Source organism: Anabrus simplex, chromosome 3, assembly GCF_040414725.1.
Source record: "Anabrus simplex isolate iqAnaSimp1 chromosome 3, ASM4041472v1, whole genome shotgun sequence".
NCBI classification, from domain to species: Eukaryota; Metazoa; Arthropoda; class Insecta; order Orthoptera; family Tettigoniidae; genus Anabrus; species Anabrus simplex.
In genome coordinates, this window is record NC_090267.1 from 171,696,542 (window position 1) to 171,720,196 (window position 23,655).

At 39.4% G+C, this 23,655-nt stretch overlaps 1 protein-coding gene across 1 annotated transcript in view; it reads left to right on the forward strand.

The window, feature by feature from the left end:
- The window catches only part of mus301 (mutagen-sensitive 301), a 239,331-nt gene extending 228,514 nt beyond the window's left edge, over positions 1-10,817 (forward strand). Inside the window, exons 15-16 of the mRNA XM_068226820.1 lie at positions 10,172-10,306; positions 10,770-10,817. Coding sequence (XP_068082921.1) covers positions 10,172-10,306; positions 10,770-10,817 — 183 coding nt within the window. The remainder of the gene's footprint in view (positions 1-10,171; positions 10,307-10,769) is intronic.
- The last annotated feature ends 12,838 nt before the right edge of the window (positions 10,818-23,655 follow it).

The window sequence follows — 23,655 nt, forward strand, 5'->3', positions numbered from 1 at the left end:
CCACCACATCTTTTATGTCTCCACACCCTTTGTCATGTATCTCGCCTAAGTGATAACAGTGTTTCATCTGCACGATGACATTACGCCATTCATCCAACCCCAATTAAGATGTTAAATGGCCCATCTTCTTCTCTCAACACGATATGATTCTCTGGTGGAACACATCGTATCGGTTGAAAGGACCTTAATGCAGTCAATTGCATACAGTTTGTGCAAATACACAGACCCCAGTTGCCTTCAAGACACCACCTCGTAATTGCTCAGCAGTCAAAATTAGCCTTCTCTGCGCTGGCACTGTTAGGTGGATATACTGATCCTGACGTGGCCTTGTCACCGTTGGCCGACCTTCCTTCCGTCTGTCAGTCACATTCTTTTTTTTTCACGATACCTTTTCCACGTTTCTATCACTGCCCTTTGGGTACTTCTTTGTTGCGTGATAGTGTTGTTTGTGTATATCCACTCTGAATCAATGCCACAATTAGGGCTCAAAGTGGGAAATATGTATTGCACATGAAACGTAAACACTCCTACTGCATTGTAAATACTTCTACCAGATTTCACCTGAAGTGGCACATTTCACCCTAGATGCAACACAGACCATAGGCAGCAACATCTGCTGTATTGTAAACAAGCAATTGAATTACTTGTGTGTGTATAGTGCTTTCTACCACTTACAACAGGATTACAAATTCCCTACCACAAAACATGCTTAATCCCACAAATATGAGAAACATGAAATTCTAAGTGTAAGACTCATCTCTAAAGATGCGAGAGTTTTAGAAATTTTGATCTGTGAAAAATGGCAAATAAATATGTAAACTACTTATAGGATGGGTTTAAAGCATTTGTTGAGGAGTGTGAAAATAGGTATACAGTAGAACCTCGATAATTCGAAATCGGTTAATTCAAAATCCCGCCTAATTCGAAGAAGCTCTCGTTCCCGGAAACATGAGATACAGTTTTGCATGTTATTTCAATTGTTTAATTCGAAATACGGATAATTCGTAATTCGAAGTACAATGTCGGCCCCATTACCGAAATTCGGACTTTTAATTCGAAACTGCCTTTACATTTTAAAGCAATAGTGCGTTACAGAGTAATTTCAACTCGAAATTTATCCTCGTCATAATAGAACGCGTGTTCCGGAACGTGGAGGGGTAGCTTTCCGCATTTACACTCACTTCGGTGGGTCTACAGTGCGCTTCATGATTGCCAAGTTGAATGAAATCGGAATTCTTTTGTATTCAACCTTTTAAGGAACGCCGTAATATCACGCAACAGGCAGTGTGCGGGAAAACAGAATCCACGAACACTGGCGATACCAACAGTTGGCGAAAAAACGTGGCTCATATAATAAATTCGTACGCACCGAACAATATTTTCATTGTCGGTGAAACTGCATTACTTTATTTTAATGCGATCCCAAACGGTCTTATGGTTTTAAAGGAGAAATTGCCAGCCGGGAAATCGTACAAGGGTGAGGGATGGGGCTCATAGTAGTGCACATGGACGCGACATACTTTATCGCCTCGTCATAGGAGAATTCGATAAGCTACAATGTTTTAAGGGCGTCGGGCACTTTCCATGCCAGTACAAAGCATCTAAAAATGCAAACGGTACAGAAATCCAAAAAATAATGCATTTGCATAGGGGAACCGGCATAATTTATCCTCGTCTTTGAATTGTGCGATTTTTTTCTGTCGTTGCGTGAGGTTATGTTTGTCATTGATTTATCCAAGTGCATTATTTGAACATTGTAAATGCACCTTGTTGGATACATTTCGGAAATCGTTTTTTCCATGGCATTTGAAAGGTTTAAACTGTGAATCGAGGTGATTGCATTTATTAATGGGTCTTAGAATACTTTGTGACGCTGCAAGTGTTTATATTTCTGAAGTGCGAGAGAAGTGCCATGGCGGGAAATCGTCCGAGGATAGTCATAGGAAAGTTCGATTTTAAGAGCATCGGTTACTTTCTGTGTAAATACAAGGCATCTAAAATGCATACTGTATAGTAATCAAATTAATAAAGCACTTGCATATGGGAGCCAGCGTAAATTTCTTCTCGTCTTTGAATCGTTTTTTTTCTTTCTTTCGATGCGTGAGGTTATGTTTACCAGTAGATATCCGAGTGCATTATTTGAATACTGTAATTGCGCCTTCTTGGATACATTTAGGAAATAGTTCTTATTTCATGGCATTTGAAAGGTATAAACTGTGAATCAAGGTTAACTGCATGCTATAACGGGCCTTAGAATATTTTGTAACGCGGCAAGGGTTGGTACTTCTGAATTGCGAATTGGCGGTTAATTCGAAATCACGTAATTCGAAGTCCGATTTTTGAGTCCCAACGACTTCGAATTAACGAGGTTTTACTGTATATCTGTAAAGGTGTTAAGGAATGGTAAAGGCCCACTATCTTGTAACAGAGAAATAAAGAGACTAAGAAGGAGGTGCAGGTTGAATAGAGTTAGTAATGGTTGTGGAAGTAAGGATAACGTGCAGGAACTTCCTAGGAAATTGATTCTAATGAAGAAATCAGCTAAGGATAACATGATGGCAAGTATGATTGGCAGTCATGAATTTTAGTGAAAAATGGAAAGGTATGTATCAAGGAACGAAAGCTCAGAGACATCGGGCACATCATGAGATGTGAAGTATATGAACTTCTCCAACTCATCATCATAGGGAAAATTGAAGGAAAATGATCTGTGGGGAGACAGAGAAATTCCTGGCTTAAAGACCTGTGCCGCTGGTATGGGCGAACTTCCATTGAAATCTTTCGAGCCGCTGTGTCCCGAGTTATCGTAATCAATTGTATCGCCAACCTTTGTAGGGAGACGGCATCCTGTGAAGAATGTTTAAGTACCTTTAGGCAGAAACAGGTTTCAAGAAGGACATTCTGGGAATCATTAATGAAAAGGAGAGTGTATACGTGAAGATTTACTGAAGGCAGAAGTATTTAGTCTAAAGCCCTGAAGATGCTTTTCCATGGTTTCCTGTTTTTACACCACGCAAATGCTGGGGCTACACCTCAATTAAGGCCACAGCCGCTTACTTCCCACTCCTAGCCCTTTCCTATGCCATCATCACCATAAGACCTATCTGTAATACCAATATAAATGGTCCGTTATTGGACATAAAACAAAACGCAAAACAAATTTTAAAATGTCAAGCTCATTCATGTACTAATGTTATTCCACACCACAGCTTGGAACATACCACTTAATTCCAATATAAATGGTCCGTTATTGGACATTATAAATTTTCCAGCTAACTCATTCTTGGTTGCCAGCGTTTCACCCCAATGTGCCAATTTGGGCTCATCAGTTGGTAACTAGCACACATACCAAGATGCACAGCTTGTGCATATAGTGGAGACCACTGCGTAAGCTACTTGGAGCCACAGACAGTGCCATTGCACTATGAGAGACTTTGTCTAGCTGTGCTTCTTGGTAGACGTTACAAAGCAACCCATAAATAAAAATGAAATTGCATGGCAGCAGAGGTTTGGTATCATGTATAAGTTGTTTTTGAAAATGGTACTCTTGTCATTTTTATTTTTTAATATGTTTCCCTTCTTAAGTATCATTAAATGTTCTTCAAAATTTTTTTATAGCCTGTCTTTAGCAAAATATTTCTTTCATTTAGTAATGTTGTTTTCAGGATCATCATATTTATATCATCAGATAAAATGAATGTATATATTATGAGTGTAATGGTTTCATGCCACAGAGAAATTCCCAGCTTCTTTTCCTGTTATAACCACACACACTGTGTATATACTATGCTGTCCTCAAGGAAGGAGGCAATATTCCTAACTTGATCTGATAAATCAAAATATTATTTCCAAATAGTTTGGTTACGTTAAAAATATAAAATAGATAGAATAATAGGACTTATTTACTTGTTCCTGCAATAATTTGTGTGGAGATGGACCGAGGCTACCACCAAGAATCAATATTTTGGGACTATACGGAAAGAGAAGTGGAATTTCTACCATATGTACACGAATAATCTATGTACCTTTAGGAGAGGAAATTCTAAAAGAATAGCTTCAATTTGTGTTTTATATACTGGAAATGAATCTTACATTGTTTTGAAACAATGCACCATAATTCGGGAAAGGATTTTAAGGCAGAAAGTATGATCAGAAAAGGGGGAAAGAAGGTTCTGAAAATAGGTACATACAAAAAGATGTTGAAATCACTTTCTGTAAGGTTTAAACCAGTTACGTGAACTATCCCATTTACTGGGTTCTAAAAGTAAATGAACTTGTTATATTGAATTACAAAACTACATTTTCCACGAATCTACTACGCTGGCATAGCGGGGGAGAGGTGATACTCCCACGTGGCGTGTCCCAGGTGGTGGATAGGGGGGTCCTAACCGGCATGCCTGCGGACTTGAGGGAAATAAAATACCTCTCGCGGACACACACTACCCCCTGCGGGTGGGGGACGCGCATGTAAAATACACCCGCGGTATCCCCTGCCTCTCGTAAGAGGATACTACAAGGGGTGACCAAGGGATGATCAAATTAGAACCATGAGACTACTTTTAATTAATACCATCATGCAGGGAACACCATGGGTCGCATTTACTTGCGCGTAGTACCACTATGTGAGAAATACCGTGGGATAGTTGAGTCCCTGCAGTTAGTTCACTTATGTGAGGAACGCCATAGGTTTGCGTTGCCTGTACATGGCGCCGCATTGTGTGAAACACCATAGGTCTGTGTTACATGAGCGCATTTCACTACCTGTGAATAGTACCATAATGTGTGCAATACCGCGAGTGTACGCTACTCTTGATTAGTACCGCAACATGACAAATAGCATGGTTCTACTTTCCTAGCGATAAGTACCATTATGAGGGGCCGATGACCTGCATTTTGGACCAGTTTCGACTACAAGCATAATCGATTTAGCATCGTGCTATAGAAGCAGTCCCTTGGTCAAAAATACTATTGTTTTGTGCCAGTTTCTGTGCATGTGAGGCATTGTGGGTCGGTTCCACGGATCGTTTTAAATTCATATCCGTTCATCCATTCATTCTTCATCCTCACGCTTTGAATTCTGGTCAGTGGAGGATTTTGGACTTTTAATTTGTCATTTCATTTTGTCTCATTTCGTACCATTAGGGGTCGATGACCTTGATGTTAGGCCCCATTAAACAACAAGCATCAATCAATCAACACACTACATTTCAATGTTTTTGACAGTCGATTACAATATTTACTTCACATACAGCACATCGAAGAATGATACCATCAGTTTCAATAAATTAATTGCATCTTGCATTCTTCTGAAAGTGCTTACAACTTCTCTTTCTTACACTTCGACATGATTTTGCGTTGTGAATAAAAAGATATTGTCCAGACTGGTAAAACACCAAAACGGCCAACAAGAGAGTACACAGTTGATTGGTGGAACCATTAAATTCATTCCAGTACTAACTGAACTTCGTTTAAATTTTTTTAGCATCATTGTTTAAATATTGACCTGATTTTCACAGCTGCAGGTTTGTCATCGTTACTGGCATATGAATTACTGGTGGTTTCCATAAATTATATTTTAATATTTATTTATTACCTATTTTTGACTTATGATTAAACATACATACATACATACATAAATACATACATACATACATACATACTTACATTATCATTATAAACTCGTATGCATGTCAGCATTCAGTCTGCAAGCCTCTGTGAATTTACTAAACGTCACCACAATCCTCGATTTGCAACTAGTGTTGTAGCCTCAGTTAGTTCTATACCTCTTATCTTTAAATCGTTAGAGACAGAGTCTAACCATCGTCGTCTTGGTCTCCCTCTACTTCTCTTACCCTCCATAGCAGAGTCCATTATCCTCCTAGGTAACCTATCCTCCTCCATTCGCCTCACATGACCCCACCACCGAAGCCGGTTTATGCGTACAGCTTCATCCATCAAGTTCATTCCTAAATTAGCCTTTATCTCCTCATTCTGCGTACCCTTCTGCCATTGTTCCCACCTGTTTGTACCAGCAATCATTCTTGCTACCTTCATGTCTGTTACTTCTAACTTATGAATAAGATATCCTGAGTCCACCCAGCTTTCGCTCCCGTAAAGCAAAGTTGGTCTGAAAGCAGACCTATGTAAAGATAGTTTCGTCTGGGAGCTGACTTCCTTCTTACGGAATACTGCTGATCGCAACTGCGAGCTCACTGCATTAGCTTTACGACACCTTGATTCAATCTCACTTACTCTATTACCATCCTGGGAGAACACACAACCTAAATACTTGAAATTATCGACCTGTTCTGGCTTTGTATCACCAATCTGACATTCAGTTCTGTTGAATTTCTTACCTACTGACATCAATTTAGTCTTCGAGAGGCTTATTTTCATACCATACTCATTGCACCTATTTTCAAGTTCCAAGATATTAGACTGCAGGCTTTCGGCACAGTCTGCCATTAAGACCAAGTCGTCAGCATAGGCCAAACTGCTTACTACATTTCCACCTAACTGAATCCCCCCCTGCCATTTTATACCTTTCAGCAGATGATCCATGTAAACTACGAACAGCAAGGTGAAAGATTACAGCCTTGTCTAACCCCTGTAAGTAACCTGAACCAAGAACTCATTCTACCATTAATTCGCACTGAAGCCCAATTGTCAACATAAATGCCTTTGATTGATTTTAATAATCTACTTTTAATTTCATAGTCCCCCAGTATAGTGAACATCTTTTCCCTCGGTACCCTGTCATATGCTTTCTCTAGATCTACGAAACATAAACACAACTGCCTATTCCTCTCATGGCATTTTTCAATTACCTGGCGCATAATGAAAATCTGATCCTGACAGCCTCTCTGTGATCTGAAATCACGCTGGTTTTCATCCAACTTCCTCTCAACCACTGATCTCACCCTCCCTTCCAAGATGCCAGTGAATACTTTGCCTGGTATACTAATCATTGAGATACCTCGATAGTTGTTGCAATCCTTCCTGTTCCCTTGCTTATAGATAGGTGCAATTACTGCTTTTTTCCAATCTGAAGGTACCTTACCAACACTCCACGCTAATTTTACTACTGTATGAAGCCATTTCATCCCTGCCTTCCCACTATACTTCACCATTTCAGGTCTAATTTCATCTATTCCTGCTGCCTTATGACAATGGAGTTTATTTACCATCCAGTCCACTTCCTCAAGCATAATTTCACCAACATCACTTTCCTCCTTCCCATGAGCTTGGCTATTTGCATTACCACCAGGATGATTTGCTTTTACATTGAAAAGATGTTCAAAATATTCCCTCCACCTCTCCAGCGATTCCCTGGGATCTATTATGAGTTCATCTGAATTACTCAAAACACTATTTGTTTCCTTTTTCCCTCCCTTCCTAAGATTCTTTATTACTGTCCAGAAAGGTTTCCCTACTGCTTGACCTAGCCTTTCCAGGTTATTTCCAAAATCTTCCCACGACTTCTTTTTGGATTCAACAACTATTTGTTTCGCTCTGTTTCTTTCATCTACGTACAAATCCCTGTCTGCCTCAGCCCTTGTTTGGAGCCATTTCTGATAAGGCTTCTTTTTACGTTTACAAGCTGCTCTCACTTCATTAAAAGAAAATTTTTTAAATCTGTTCAAGAAGAAAAAAAATATCCTCTTTAATCTTTTGAAAATGCAGATAAAAGTGTGGGGAAAGGTGCTGAAGCATGAAATAGAAGAGAAAAGATGGCAGAATGTAGTAATCGCACAAAAAGGTGCCACAGATTGTGTTTATTTTGCTTCACTTCATGTCCTCAAATATATATTTTTATCTGTATAAAGTAACTATAGTTTTGGAAAGGTACTGCACATTAAAATCCTTTCACTAGCCATGATTGTTGAATGCTGTTGTAGCAACAAGCAGGATTCTACAATAACAAAAACAAAACAGGCAAGTTAAAATTTGTTTAAATTTATTGGAAGTCATCATCATTTCCCCTGCTGGGTCAGGGTATTTATGGCACTTCTCCATGTTCCTCTTTCCTTCCACCATTCCTCTTCCACGATCTTGTCCCAGTTAAAATTTCATCTTCTTATGCTGCTCTTCACTGATTCAATCCACCTTGCTCAAGGTCTTCCTCCTACTCTCTTGCCCTCACACTTTGCCTCCAGCATCTGTCTTGGAATTCTATTCTTCTCCATCCTCTTTACATGTCCAAACCACCTTAGTTTATTCTTTTCAATTCTCTCATTTAGCTTTCCTATCCCAGCTTCCTTCCTAACATCTTCATTTCTCACTCTGTCTTTCCTTGTCTTTCCTAACATACTACTTAGGAATTTCATCTCACTGGATTGAATTCTACTCTCTTGCCTGCTAGTCAGAGTCCAAGTCTCAGCTGCATATGTCAGTATGGGCACATAGTACATTTTGTACATTATCTCTTTACTTTTCCTTGGTACTTCTTTGCTCCAAACAAGTTTTCTTACACTTTGCTAGAATGCATTATTCTGCTGTACCCTCCTGCTAATCTCCATGTCCACCCTAGCATTTTGCATTAATTCACTTTGTAGGTATTTAAAGCTGTCCACAATTTCCTGACTCTGACTTCCAATTTTCACAGTGCCCTTTCCTTGCCTTTCCCCTTTACTTGCCTTTCCCCTCTCGACATCACCATAGTCTTGCTTTTCTCTGTACTGATTTTCGTGCGATACTTCTTTTTTTTTTTTTCGTTCAGTACATCTAGTTGTTGTTGGACTTCTTTGCTGTTTCCCCAGATTACATTATCATTTGCAAATAGCAGTATCATCATCTCTTTATCTTCATAGGCTTCCTTAAATTTATTGGAAGTATGTGCAATAAAATAGATAAATACAGATGAATACTCCTAGTGCAAATTTATTACATGGCATTGGAAATTGAACGCCTTTTCTTCGTAATCACCTGTAAACCATTGAGTGATACTACTTTTTCTCTGGATTCCTAAACCGTTGTGAGTAAAATATCGTATTAACCAGCCTCGGCTACCTTTGATGCTTGTGGGACCAGCTTTTAGCTGGTACATTTCTGTTGTAACTCTGTATCCACATTGCCTCTTTTCAATCACGTACCAGTAATCTACCAGCCTATTTCGTTATCCAGATGCTTCACTTTTTGGTAGCAGTACACCTGGCAACTATTATTGTTCTGTGTCTTGATGTCGAGTTTTGCTTTTTTTGCCTGTCGCAATTACAACTTTCATTGATATCATACTCAGTTTCTGCTGCACAATCTCCAATATTCTCTACATCTTCAATAACGCAAAGCTTTTCTTAAATGAACGAGCAATATAAAAAAACTTGTTCCACTTCCTGCCATACTTAAGACATGATTCACTCCTCTTTTCTAAGTAGGTAGCTGACGTAATGTATAACACTGAGGTATAATGGAATTCAGGTATTACGAAGATGTGCATCTGCCGTTTTTCATGCCAACTTTCAACAAAATTGTATGGGAAGTATTTGCATATTTTTTTGTTTATGAATTTGACTGCATTCTCTTCCTACAACATCTTCTCATCATTAAAGTTGTTTAGGTTTTCTTATCCTACTGCTTTGTCATACCTCAGGACAAAATTGAGAGCTGCAGGTCTCTCACTGTCACACAATTTTGCATTTGTATTCAAAATCTCTTCCTCTCCATTCCTCTTAGTCAGCATTTTGTCGGTTTCTCTCTGCTCCTGAATGCTGTTTGACCTCAATTTTATGTAATGTAGTGATTGTTTGCCATTTCATCTCTGTATACAATTAAATGGCATGCCACAACAAATTATTCCTTATTAGCAAAACTATAATAGATGATATGCATATTATGCAGTGTTGAATTATTGAGGCTATTATAATTATAAATGAGAATTCATGTCTCTGTATGTAGCATGTTCAGACTGGAGACTGCTGATTCTTATTCTTCCCTTCGAAGTAACTACCGGTATACTGTATTATAGCATAGGATATAATTTAAGCTACCTCTGCTCTGTTTGCCTAGATGCATACCAATTCATAAATTGATGCTAGTGATATTGTAATTGTCTCCTTGCTTTTTTGTTTGTCAACCCACCCATTGGCATTTTTTCTTTTGGTAAATGTTGCACAATAGTTTGTTGTCAACATTTTGCTTTTATTGCTACTGTTGTTTTCTTTTCTTTTTCTAGGGTCGAGCTAAACAACTGTACAATGCAGGATACAAGACACTGAAGGACATAGCTAATGCTGATGCTCAGTCTCTTGTGAAAGATGTGGATCATATGCCTAAGAAAGTAGCGAATCAAATCATAGCTGCTGCCAAAGTAAGTTTTCATGTTTTATACTCCCTATGTATACCCTTTCCCTCCAAAGCCACGCACACAAAATAGCATCAAAATGTTAAAACTCACCTTAAGAAAACTCCAGTTTTTGTTATTTATTAGGCAGAGAGATACTTTTTTGCTAGTTGTTTTACGTCGCACCGACACAGATAGGTCTTACGGTGACGATGGGACAGGAAAGGGCTAGGAGTGGGAAGGAAGCGGCCGTGGCCTTAATTAAGGTACAGCCCCAGCATTTGCCTGGTGTGAAAATGGGAAACCACGGAAAACCATTTTCAGGGCTGCCGACAGTGGGGTTCGAACCTACTATCTCCCGAATACTGGATACTGGCCGCACTTAAGCGACTGCAGCTATCGAGCTCGGTGGCAGAGAGATACACCATTCAAACTGTCCTATTCTATGTAGTGTATATGTTTAGTTTTTCCAACGTCTCTGTGGTTATAGTTCCCCATACTTATAAAAGGCATTACCAGACATCTTCACAACTGTTGACAAAAGACTTCTTGCCTTACGGTCGAGTTCATCCCACAATAACTTGAGGAGTTATAAATTGAGTGACTGAGGGGGCCAGATCGTTTCTTTTAGAACTTTTGTTTCTTTGTTTCTTACATACTTCTTGCATAGCTTTGATGTGTGTTTTGAATCATTGTTGTGCAGCAGAACAAACCCTCTTTCAATAAGTTCAGTTCCAGATGATTCCTGCATTGCTGAGTAGAATGTGATGGTACACGTCCTTTCTCAAGATACCTTGTACTTTCTTCAAGTCTCCCACCTTATTGCTATTGAAACAACCCCAAACCATAATGCTACCACCCCCGTGCTGCACGGTTAGTGTTAGTTAGCCTTCTAGCATTCTTTTTCCTGGACGACGTCCGACATACTGACGACGATTCTACCCATGCTCATCAGTCCATAGTACACATTTCCACCGGTCAATGGTCCAATCCTTGTGTTGTCTGACTCACTGAAGTCTCGGAGATTTATATGTTCATATCAACCGAGGTTTTTTGGCAGATACACATCCACACGACCCAATATCATGTAAACAATATTTTCCAGTCGATACTGACACTGCTTCTGGATTATTTTTCTGCATTGAGTCTCTATCCTGCAAAAAAAAATGGAGCTGTACAGGGACATTCAAAAAGGAGGAAAAGTTCTTTGTATTATAGCTAACAATAGATGATTTCAACAACAAAGGCAACCAAGTCTTTTAATGTTCATAAATTCTTTGGTATTATAATAATAATAGCGTGTGGCGTCCAGAGAGGCCTGATGTAGATCCTTCGAGTGGATGCCATATTACAGGCAAACTGCACACATCTCTAAGTTTCAGGGTCTACCTAAGATGAATTCTACTGTTGAAGACAGCACAAACATCCAGCCCCTGAACCACAGAAATGAACCAATGATTGTTAAAATCCCCAATCTGCCTAGGAATCGAACATGGGACCCCTTGGACCAAATGCCAGCATGCTAACCTTTTAGCCCATGGAGCCAGACAAATCCTTGACATAGCAACATAACAGAATCCAGGCTACATTTGATGCACACAGGCTGAAGATTATATCTGGTTGCTCAGTTGTTTCTTCCTTCCCTCTTACTGGGAGATGTGAATACCCATAACACCCAATTGCTATTTGCTTTACGTCGCACCAACACAGATAGGTCTTATGGCGACGATGGGACAGGAAAGGCCTAGGAATGGGAAGGAAGCGGCCGTGGCCTTAATTAAGGTACAACCCCAGCATTTGCCTGGTGTGAAAATGGGAAACCACAGAAAACCATCTTCAGGGCTGCCGACACCAAATTGATCAACAAGTTAGATCTTGGTGTGCTTAACACAGGGGAACCTACTCACTTCATTAATGCTTATGAGATATTCTCACAATGCGTTAGTTCCCCTCTTACAGAGGCATGTATATGATGACCTCTGTGGCAGTGACCATTTCCCTATAGTTCTCGTACTCTTGAATTAAAAATGGAGAAAATTGCCAGAGCGTTTGCTTCTTCAGAGGGCAAATTGGCCAGGGTTTTCAAAACGTGGCAGTGATTGCTGGAGTCTGTTGACATTCATATTTGTTCCATTACTACTTAAATTCTGGCAGCTGCTGAGGAAACTACAGTAAAACCTCGTTAATTCGAAGTTGTTGGGACTCAAAAATTGGACTTCGAATTACGTGATTTCGAATTAACTGCCAATTCGCAATTCAGAAGTACCAACCCTTGCCACGTTACAAAATATTCTAAGGCCCGTTACTGCATGCAGTTAACCTTGATTCACAGTTTATACCTTTCAAATGCCATGAAAAAGAAATATTTCCAAAATTTATCCAAAAATGTGCATTTACAGTATTCAAATAATGCACTTGCATATCTCACTGGCAAATATAACCTCATGCAACGAAAGAAAAAAAAGCACAATTCAAAGACAAGGAGAAATCTATGCTGGCTCCCATGTGCAATTGCTTTATTCATTGGAGTACTATACTGTATGCATTTTAGGTGCCTTGTATTTACACAGAAAGTACCCGATGCCCTTAAAATCAAACTTTCGTATGACCCTATCCTTGTACGATTTCCCGCCATGGTACTTCTCTCGTACTTCAGAAATGTAAACACTTGCCACGTCACAAAGTATTCTAAGACCCATTAATACATGCAATCACCTCGATTCACAGTTTAAACCTTTTCAATGCCATGTAAAAACTATTTCCGAAATGTATCCAACAAGGTGCATTTACAGTGTTCAAATAATGCACTTGGATAAATCACTGACGAACATAACCTCACGCAACGAAAGGAAAAAAAATCTCACAAATCAAAGACGATGATAAATTATGCTGGTTCCCCTGTGCAAATGCATTATTTTTTGGATATTTGTACTGTTTGCATTTTTAGATGCTTTGTACTGGGATGGAAAGTGCCTGACGCCCTTAAAACATTGTAGCTTATCGAACTTTTCTATGACGAGGGGATAAAGTTTCTTGCTTCCATATGCATTGCAATTGCAACGCACTACAATGACCCCCATCCCCGACCCTCGTACGATTCTTCGGCTGGCACTTTCTCCTTTAAAACCATAAGACCGTTTGAGCTCACATTAAAATAAAGCAATGCAGTTTCACCGGCAATGACAGTATTGTTCGGTGCCTACGAATTTATTATATGAGCCACGCTTTTTCGTCAACTGTCGGCATCGCCAGTGTTCGCGCATTCTGTTTTCCCACACACTGCCTGTTGCGTGATATTACGGCGTTCCTTAAAAGGTTGAATACAAAAGAATTCCGATTTCATTCAACTTGGCAGTCATGAAGCACACTGTAGACCCACCGAAGTGAGTGTAAGTGCGGAAAGCTACCCCTCCACGTTCCGGAACACGCGTTCTATTATGACGCGGATAAATTTCGAGATGAAATTACTCTGTAACATACTATTGTTTTAAAATGTAAAGGCAGTTTGGAATTAAAAGTCTGAATTTCGGTAATGGGTCCGACAATGTACTTCGAATTATGAATTATCCGTATTTTGAATTAAACAATTTAAATAACATGCAAAACTGTATCTCATGTTTCCGGGAACGAGAGCTTCTTCGAATTATGTGGGATTTTGAATTAACCAAATTCGAATTATCGAGGTTCTACTGCATACCTTCCTCCTCCAGCATCCTTTGCCAGAAACAGGTCCCATGGTGGAACAATGAAATTGCAGCCATACATCATGAGCAGGCTTTTAAGTGTTATTGCCCACATCCTGCAATGGCCAATCGTGTTACCTTGAAGCGGCTGCGCATCAAGGCCTTAGGCCTTTTTATTCGAGAGAGTAACAAAACTACTTGGGAAAAGTATGTCTCCATGACAGCACATACACAGTCATCACAAGTGTGAATTAACCCTAGAACTGGCAATGTTAAATCTTGTAGTGGCAGCCATATTTGGCAGCTTTTACGTGTCTAAATAAAATACAAAATATCCACAAGGCATGAAATAACTCTACGAAGCTTTATATATCTATGTAAAGTTATGCACTGAGAATTGTTGTGTTGACACGAAATTGCATAAATATTTTGATAGATAAATGTACAGTCTGTTCAAAAAGAGGAATTCCCAAATTCAAAATTCATCACATGTACACAAAACTGAAACATGTCATAAAAAACGGAGATGTGCGAATTGACAACATTGTACCTCTAATGCATTAATAAAAGTTTCATCACTCTGGGGTTATATTCTTTAAAATATTAAGGAAGATGTATTGGCATGCCTTGCTCAGGAGGCGTGACCATAGACCACTTTGTTGTGATAGGTTGCTATATTGCAGGCTCATCATCACTTTCACTTTCGAATATTCGATGGGAAGAAATAGCTGATAAAAATTCCAAACCCAACTCTAAATCTGTATCGTCAAAGTCAGATCCGTCTCTTTCATCTTCCAAAAATGTTCGCCATATTCATCACTAATTTTCTGTAACGAAGATGCCACAATTAGACACATACTCTACAAAACAAATAATGCAGTATATATACAGAAGTAAATAACTCGCACCAAATGGAAAACTATGAAATAAAATGAAATAGAATAGCAAAGCAGAGCTCGATGAAATCTTCATAAATACTACAGGAATGGCGCTCAAACAGTTGGTCGGAAAACTACACTAATTTATTTCTGTTAATTTGAGCCCAAAGAGGTTCTGACTATGAATGAAACTGAACGCACGGCTGGTATGGACATTGAGAACAACAAAAGGTAGACTGTCATGACATCTGTTGGAAGAATTGATTAAATTACGTGATGAAATACAAACATGTTGAATATTTGACAGTGCTACTACAGCGGTGATCAAAGTGTTGAATGTTCGACAGTTGCCAGTTCTAGGTTTAAACTCTGCCATATTGTCAGTCTGTAATACACCGACACGACCAGGAGTCTCCGTTAATCAAGATGTAGTTACAATTCCTTCCATCATTTTAGATCAAATCACTGCACATTTTACAGATACATCTAACTCTGGGAGATGTGCCTCTGCCGATAAAGCAGGATTCAGAGACTCGCCACATCTCTTTTACCTTTAGTGCTTCATAATTTTATAATGTGCCTTTCACTGAATGAGAATTATGGAAAGCACACACGCTGTTTAGGGACATGGCTCCTGGGCCAGACAGTCATAATGAAATGTTTAAGCATTTCAGTGACTGATGTCTCAGTGATGTCCTCACCCTGTGCTATAGAATGTGGAGTGTGGGAGAGTTTCCATCTCAGTGGCATGAAGGAGCTGTGATACCAGTACATGAGCCAGGAAAAGATCTAAAGCTTGTGGATACCTATAGGCCAATATGCCTTATGAATGGCCTCTGTGGACTGCTCAAAAGGATGGTGAACTGACGGCTTGGAGGAGAGAGGTCTGTTGACTAAATAAAAGTGTGATATTTGCTCTCGTCAGTCTGGCACCGGTGACATGGTCAGACTTGAGAGCACCTTTCAGGAGGCCTTTCTTCAGAGGAAACACTTGATTGCTACGTTCTTCGACCTTCAAGAGGCTTACAATACTATGTGACGGTATGTGGTTATCTCCACCCTACATCAGTAGGGATTTTAGGGAAATTGGCTGACATTTATTGAGCATATTCTCAGTATTACGTTCAAGAAAATGGGAGTGTCACACAGTTCACAATCAATGTTAATGGCATAGTTGTTGCTGCTGGGCCTGTTGTCATTCCATTTCTATATGCAGGCAATTAAAGTCTACGTTCTGGCTGAGGAAGGATGATGGTTGGTGAGAGACAGCTACAGCAGGATGTTAACTATGTTGGCAGATAGGCTCCTACAACACGGTTTTTCATTTTCAGCTTCAAAAACTTCAGTTGTATACATCTGTCAACTTCAATCTGTGCATCCTGATCTGTGGAGCTCTGCTTGCAAAACAGTGTACCACCAGTGGTAGACCCTGGGACTTAGTTGCGATAAGAGCCTGACATAACAGCCCCACATCCGTAAGCTGGTTGCCTGCATGAAGAGACTCGACATGTTTAAGTTTCCCAGCAGCACTTTGTAGGGGCCTGATTGTGTGTTACTGCTACGGTTTTACATGGCTATGGCTTTTTTGTATTGGCTACCAATGTGGTGTATTGTTCACAAACATCATCTACACTGAACATTTTAAATAGTATACACCATAGTGGAGTTAGGCCGGCAACTGGAGCTTTCTGGACTAGCCCACTTCCCAGCCTACTCGCTGAATTGGTAGTTCTTTGATACCCGTTACCACCAGAAGTACAAAAACCATCCGAGAGCTTCACAATCATTTGGGGTTTGCACTGGTAGCTTGTGTCATGAGTTGGATGTAGCTATAGGTGGTTGTCTTGTTCAGATTCCTGGCGTACCTCCGTTACTAGTTTCACGACCGGATGTACAGCTGGATGTACTCTGTCGACCTAAGATGAACATAGGTGCCTCTGTTCATCGGAGTTATTTCCATGACTTCGCTCATCAGTATTCAGACGTGCAACTTGTCTGCACGGATGGTTCTAAGATTGGAGGTAAATGTTAGATATCAGCACCCAGATCTCGCTTGTCTGTAGTGAACATATTGCGGAGCTCTTCATTATCGTAGAAGCTCTGCAGTTTGTGCTGGGATGCAAGAGAGGCCACTTTCATGTGTACCAACACTTCAGACTCTCTGCAGTCTGTTCATTCATGCTTCCCGCAAGACCTCTGGTGCCACAAATCCATGACCTAATTAGGTTATAGGATGTTGGCACTAGAATCACCTTTGCATAGCTTCCTGGTCACATGGGGATTGTAGGTAATGAACTTGCGGATCAGGCTGCAAAAGAACCGGTACCGGTACTTCTACCCCTCTAAACCTGTAAACATATCTGCTAAGAATATTTGTTCACAGCTACACTGAACCATCTTGGCCTCTCTACAGCTTTCATGGAGAGAAGCCGTAATTTTGTGCAGATTGACGCTAGGTCATGGAAGATCTACGCATTCTTACCTCCCCAGTGTGTTCGTTCATCGTAGCCCACTTCGTCATAGAATGTATTGATTTCTCTGACCTGAGGTGGAATCTCAGCCTGCAGGAAGTACCAAACTTGTGCTAGCCAACGATGAGAATATTGCTAATCTCGTCATTCACATATAAATTTCTAGTATTCTGTTACTTAGTATTTATGCCCACTTCAGAATATTAAAATCATTATATGTTTTATTTCATCCTTCATTTTCAAAATTCATTTGTTGAATAAATAAATTTATTTTTATTTTTGTTTCAATTTAGTATGTTACGAGAGGATTGTTGCCAAGTTGTACTTCCTCTTAAAACAGTATCACCACCACAAACATTATATTCGCTTTCATAAAAATTGTTATGTTTAATAAAGCCCATCTAGCTATAACCTTAAACTTTTTTCTTCTTTCCACCAATGTGTTGTGTTACTGTCAGAGACACTGAACTTTTTGCAGCTTGTGCATTAATTAGTTCATTTTTCCTTGTGTAAAACCTGCAATTTAAAGTTGATACCATAACTTCACTCTCCTTTATTTAACTGAAGTGACAAGTACACTCTCCTTAACATACAATCTGCCATGACTGGAATAGTGACCAAAACTGAATGTGTTATGAAAATGATGCCAACCCAAGCAACAATAGATCACAAGTCACAAATTGGAAAATAAATTGTCAAAGCTTAAGAAATTTAGGTTTATGTGTGACCTTGAGCTCAACTCCAATGCGTGTGGCAATTCCCACCGCAACAAGCCAGTGCATTTGAAGAATGATACCAGTAGACCTTCACAAGAATGAGTCTTCAGGCTGCACACATATAAGATGACTAAAGATTTTATTACTATAGAACATTTTTAACTTAAAAACATTGTCTTATATTCAGGCCAGTATGGTATTACATGGGATTTTCTTTGTGCTGAAATTGATGAGGGCCAAGTAATTTGAACAGAACTGAACAGGTTAGCTTGTGTAGTCCGGGGATTTGGTGGGGGGGGGGGGGGGGGGGTGCATTCATGCAATAGCAAGACGTGTGTTTGGGGTCATTGTCTTGTTGGAGGACAAACCCACGTTCATATTTGGAAGGTGGCAGATTTGAACTCCACTATCAGCAAGCCCAAAGATGTTTCTCCATGTTTTCCCATTTTTCCACCAACCAAATATCAGGACTGTATCTTTATTAAAGCCATGGGTGATGTCTTCCCAGTCTAAACCCTTTCCTACCCCAAGTTAGTGCAGTGTTAAATGCTTATCAAATAAAATAACATTTCGTACATTGTAGCATTTCATGAAGATTATGTTGTGAGGTGTATTTATCAATGAGAATGATACTGTGTATTAAGAAAACTGAGAGGGGGATACCCTATAATGAAGGGAACTTGTTCGTCTTGATTTATGTTATATTTTGCCTGTTTTCCCTAAAATGTAAAGATTATATATCAGGGGTGACCACTAACCTTACTTCTGGGAACCGCAAATTTAGGAGACAAAAAATTGGGAGCATGTTTAGAAAAGAGTTTATAAAATGAAGACAAGTTTTTCATTTTATAACCAATGAAGGAACATTTATTTTCTACGCTACACAGAACATTATTTTTCAGGTGCACATCAAGGAATGAGATTTCACTTTTGAGAAGTGCTTTCTTTTTAGTGTTCATTTTTGCTGCTAGTTTTTTGAAATCTGGCTGATAATTGGTAAGCGCAGTTCGCACAAGTTCACTTAAATGTTCATCAGTTCGTTCAGATCGATATGTAGATTTAATGAATTTAATCGTTGAGTACAGTGATTCACACACATAAGTAGTCCCACAGATTGAGATTAGTCTTTTGGCACACTGTTTCGTTAGTGTGTATTTTTCTTCTGGACCATTCTTCCAAAATTCTATGGTAGAAATGCCACTTCGTTTGAGTCCTTTTAGTCCTTCGTCCTCTTGCAGTTCTTGTAGCTCCAACTCTACAGCTGCTGTATCCTTTGTTATTGGTGATGAAACAGGACTGCCATCACCCACAACATCAATAGAAAGAGGATTTTCCAGGAATGAAAATGAAGGTTTCAGTGATCCCAAATCATTAAATCTGCCATTGATTTCTTCAGCAAGGCCAGACGTTTTACTCATGTAATCTTCAGTTTCCACCTGAACGTCAGGAAGGCTTTCAGTAATTTTCTTCAAACATTTGAAGTGAGAAAATGTTTTAGTCTGAAGGTCTTTCCCAAAAATCTTCAACTTGTTATGCAAGCTAAATACAGTCTGGGCCAATTCAGAAATATCTTTACAAGGAAGATATTGCTTTGAGCGGGAGAGTGTGTGTCAGTGAGCCAGTGTTGTGAGGTGAAGCCAGTCGCGTTCACGTATAGGCAGTAGCGAGTGTCGATACTGTACTGAAACAGCACACAACAGCACACAGAAAAGTATCAACACTCGCTACTGCCTATACGTGAACGCAGCTGGCTTCACCTCACGACACTGGCTCACTGACACACACTCCCGCTCAAAGCACTTTCAAATGGAAGGCGCCGGAACTATCTTCACCTCCCATGTCTTATCACTGACCTATAGCGCTAATAACGTTAAGCCACACATCACTGCTACTAACTGCCGCCAGCCGAGAGATGTCGTTAGATTCCATTAATTATATCATTTAATTTTACTCTAAGGTTGGTGTCAAGAGCCGCACAAGACTGACTCAAAAGCCGCATGCGGCTCACGAGCCTCGTTGTGGCCAGCCCTGTTATATATATACATTGCCAGCCAAAAGTTTCCGGTCAAGCATTGAACTGTTAAAGAATGGACTAAGATTAAAAGAAAACAATAAACGTAAGCAAGGAATTGACAAATATATGTTAAAACTAATATTTTACAAGAAAACTACGTTTTTACGTTTCATGTGAGCAAGAACCTAGACAGTATGTACACATTTGCTCCCACAAATCACCAAAACACATCAAACTCTCTTCTCATCAGAGAAACCCTCCTTTGCTACAAGTACACTTTTAACTATTTTCAGCATTCTCAGAACAAGTTTTTCTAACACTGATGCAGGTATACTTTGCTAGGCATTCTGCAGGATGTCCCACAGCTTTTCCGATGAAGGACATTCTTTACGGACTTGCCGATCCAACTCCTCCCCCAGCAGCTCAATTGGATTTAAGTCCGGGAATTGGGGGAGGGGGGCTTTCCATTAAAGACAATTCCCCGGAGTTTTGTTTGTTTTGCAGATAATTCATGCAATAGCAAGACGTGTGTTTGAGGTCATTGTCTTGTTGGAGGACAAATCCACGTCCAATAAGTTGTTGTCCATACGGAAGAGCATAACGAGATAGGATAGAATGGTAGCTGTTTTTGTCCCGTGTTCCTTGAATTCGGTGCAGTGTACAAACTTCACTGAATATGAAACAACCACAAACCATCACAGAGCCCCCTCCATGTTTCACTGTAGGTGTTATACAGTTACGATGTAGTTTTTCCAATGCTGAACGTCGAACATAAACTTGTCACTGTTGACCAAAAACTTTGAATTTGGACTCATCTGTCCACAGCACCGTTTTCCAGTCCTCAACTGTCCAGTTTTTGTTCACTTTAGCCCACTTCAATCTCTTCTGTTTATTCCCTCATCATAGAAGTGTTGTTTTAGTAGCAGTTCGCCACAAAAATTAACAGCTCTGAGGCAACTCTTAACAGTGGTCACCGATACTTGACTCCCAAACTGCATGTTTAATTGATTTTGGATTTCAGGCGCTGTCATTCTTCTATTTTGTTTGCTGATTACAACAATATATTTGTCATCAGCTTTTGAAGTCACTGGAGGCCTTCCAGATCGATGTCTGGTTTTGTTAGACCCTGTTTCATCCTTACGTGAAATGGTATCGCTAGCTGTTGAACGGGGGATTTTGAGCTTTTGAGCAATTTCCCATATCATATGCTTTTCTCTTCAAAGAGTATTAATCGCTGCACGTAACTCTATGCTGAGTGTCTTTCCATGACCCCTTATCTACAAAGAAAATATAAAAAATGTGCTATAATGTCACAATATTAATGCAACTTCTGCTTGCAATACTTACAATTTCTTTGACGATCAGAACGGAACCAACTCAACTTCCAATAAAAAAAACCCAAGCTGTTGCACCTGAACACTTAACTAAACGACACAGAGTGGACCGACTTAGCAATAGCGTGTTGACGCGACAGACAGCAAGCTGCAAGTGGCAGGACAAGTACCAAATACGCGTGACCTTGAGCGACTTCCCGCACAATCGCCAGCGCCAACTTACAGTAGAAGTCTGCTATAGCGAGTGGCTTATAACGAGAACCCAGTTGTAACGTCAGATTTTGTCTGTGCCTTCAAAATTGCTTTATTAAACTGTGTATTATCCTTACAGCGAGAGCCCTATCACTGACATATCCGTTATTACGAGCGATTAAGCGTGCACAATTTTTTTCGTTACTGATATTTATGCACCCAGCCATTATATTGAATGCAATTGATCATCTTCGGTATCATTTCCTCGCTATGTCTACTAGCGAGCTTTCTCCTAGACATTCGAAGGCGATGTCGGTGTCGATTAGTTATACCCGTTGACTGCTGTTCCGTAAAGAAAAATGTAAAAGGAAGAGGAAAACATGTTTTCATAATAAATGCGTAAATAACAAAACTGATAGCAGTAGTTAACACATTAGAAATAAAAGTTGAAGTAAACAATCGCTTAATTTTAATGTTATTTACTGAAATTAAGTAAGAATGTGATACACCTCAAGATATGGCAGAGTATACCACTGATTTCAGAGGATAGTTTATATTTTCTCGCGTTTAGTTAAATTTCCGAAAGGCTATTCCCATGTAAATCTGTGGCGCGGAGGTTATCATTTCTCTACGTGCGCTTGAAATGTGTTTTCATGATACATATACGGTTAGGTTAGGTGACTCTGTTTGAAGAAGAAAACTGAAACGTTTGCCACAGAGACCACTTTCACATTGAATCGGATTTTGAAAAATAACAAACGAGTAAACCGCAGTGTAAACATCATCCGCAAAAACGCAAGTTTTGAACAAACTGATTGCCGTTTCATACCAATTTTAATGTGTGTGGGGTTTTTCTCGGCTTTTACAAAAAATCTGATATAACTACAATCCGCTATAGCGAGTAAATTTTTTGCTGGTATGAATTCTCGCTATAACGGTCTTCTACTGTGCCTGGAGACATGTTATACTTCCACCAACTTTCAAAACTTGTTTACAGTAATATAATCTGTCATTAAACAGTCATTAAACATTTTTGTGCAGGTACATATGTTTTGTCCGGAAAGATATTTTCAGAGAAATCCAACTGCTTCGGCAAGGAAAAGCAGCAGGAAGTGATCAAATTACTGGGGAGGTATTAAAGACAATGGGGTAGTACATAGTGCCTTATTTAAAATTTCTCTCTGACTATGTCATAAATAATAGTGTAATACCAAAGGAATGGAAGGAATCTATAATAATACCAATTTATAAAGGAAAGGGTGATAAAAGGAAACCAGAGAACTACAGACCAATCAGCCTGACCAGTATAGTTTGTAAAATACTGGAGAGTTTAATAGCAAAGTACATCAGAGGGATATGTGATGATAAAAATTGGTTCATGAGGAGCTAGTATGGATTTAGAAAGAAATTTTCTTGTGAGGCACAACTGGTGGGATTTCAGCAGGACATATCAGATCAGTTGGATTCAGGAGGCCAGTTAGATTGCATAGCCATAGATCTTTCCAAAGCCTTTGATAGAGTGGAACATGGAATATTATTAAAGAAATTGGAGGAAATAGGATTGGATGTAAGGGTTATATGTTGGATAAGAACATTTCTAAATTCAAGGGTTCAGAAAGTCAAAGTAGGAAATAATATATCACAGGAAGAGAAAGTTTGGAAGGGAATTGCACAGGGTAGTATAATCAGTTTGTTACTTTTCTTAATATATGCAAATGATTTAGGGAACAATATAACATCGAAAATAAGATTTATGCAAATGACATAATTGTTTATAGGAAAATAAATAACATTGAGGATTGTTCAGAATTACAAAGGGACCTTGAGAGTATCCAGTAATGGGTTGAAGAGAATAATATGAAGGTTAATGGACGCAAATCAACTGTTACAACACTTACAAACAGGAGCTTTAAAACTGAATTTGAATATACTTTGGATGGGGTAGTTATCCCAAAAGATGGCAAGTGCAAATACTTAGGTGTGAGATTTGAAAGTAATTTGCACTGGAAGGGTCATGTTGATGACATTGTTGGGAAAGCATACAGATCGTTACATGTCATAATGAGGCTACTTAAAGGATGCAACAAA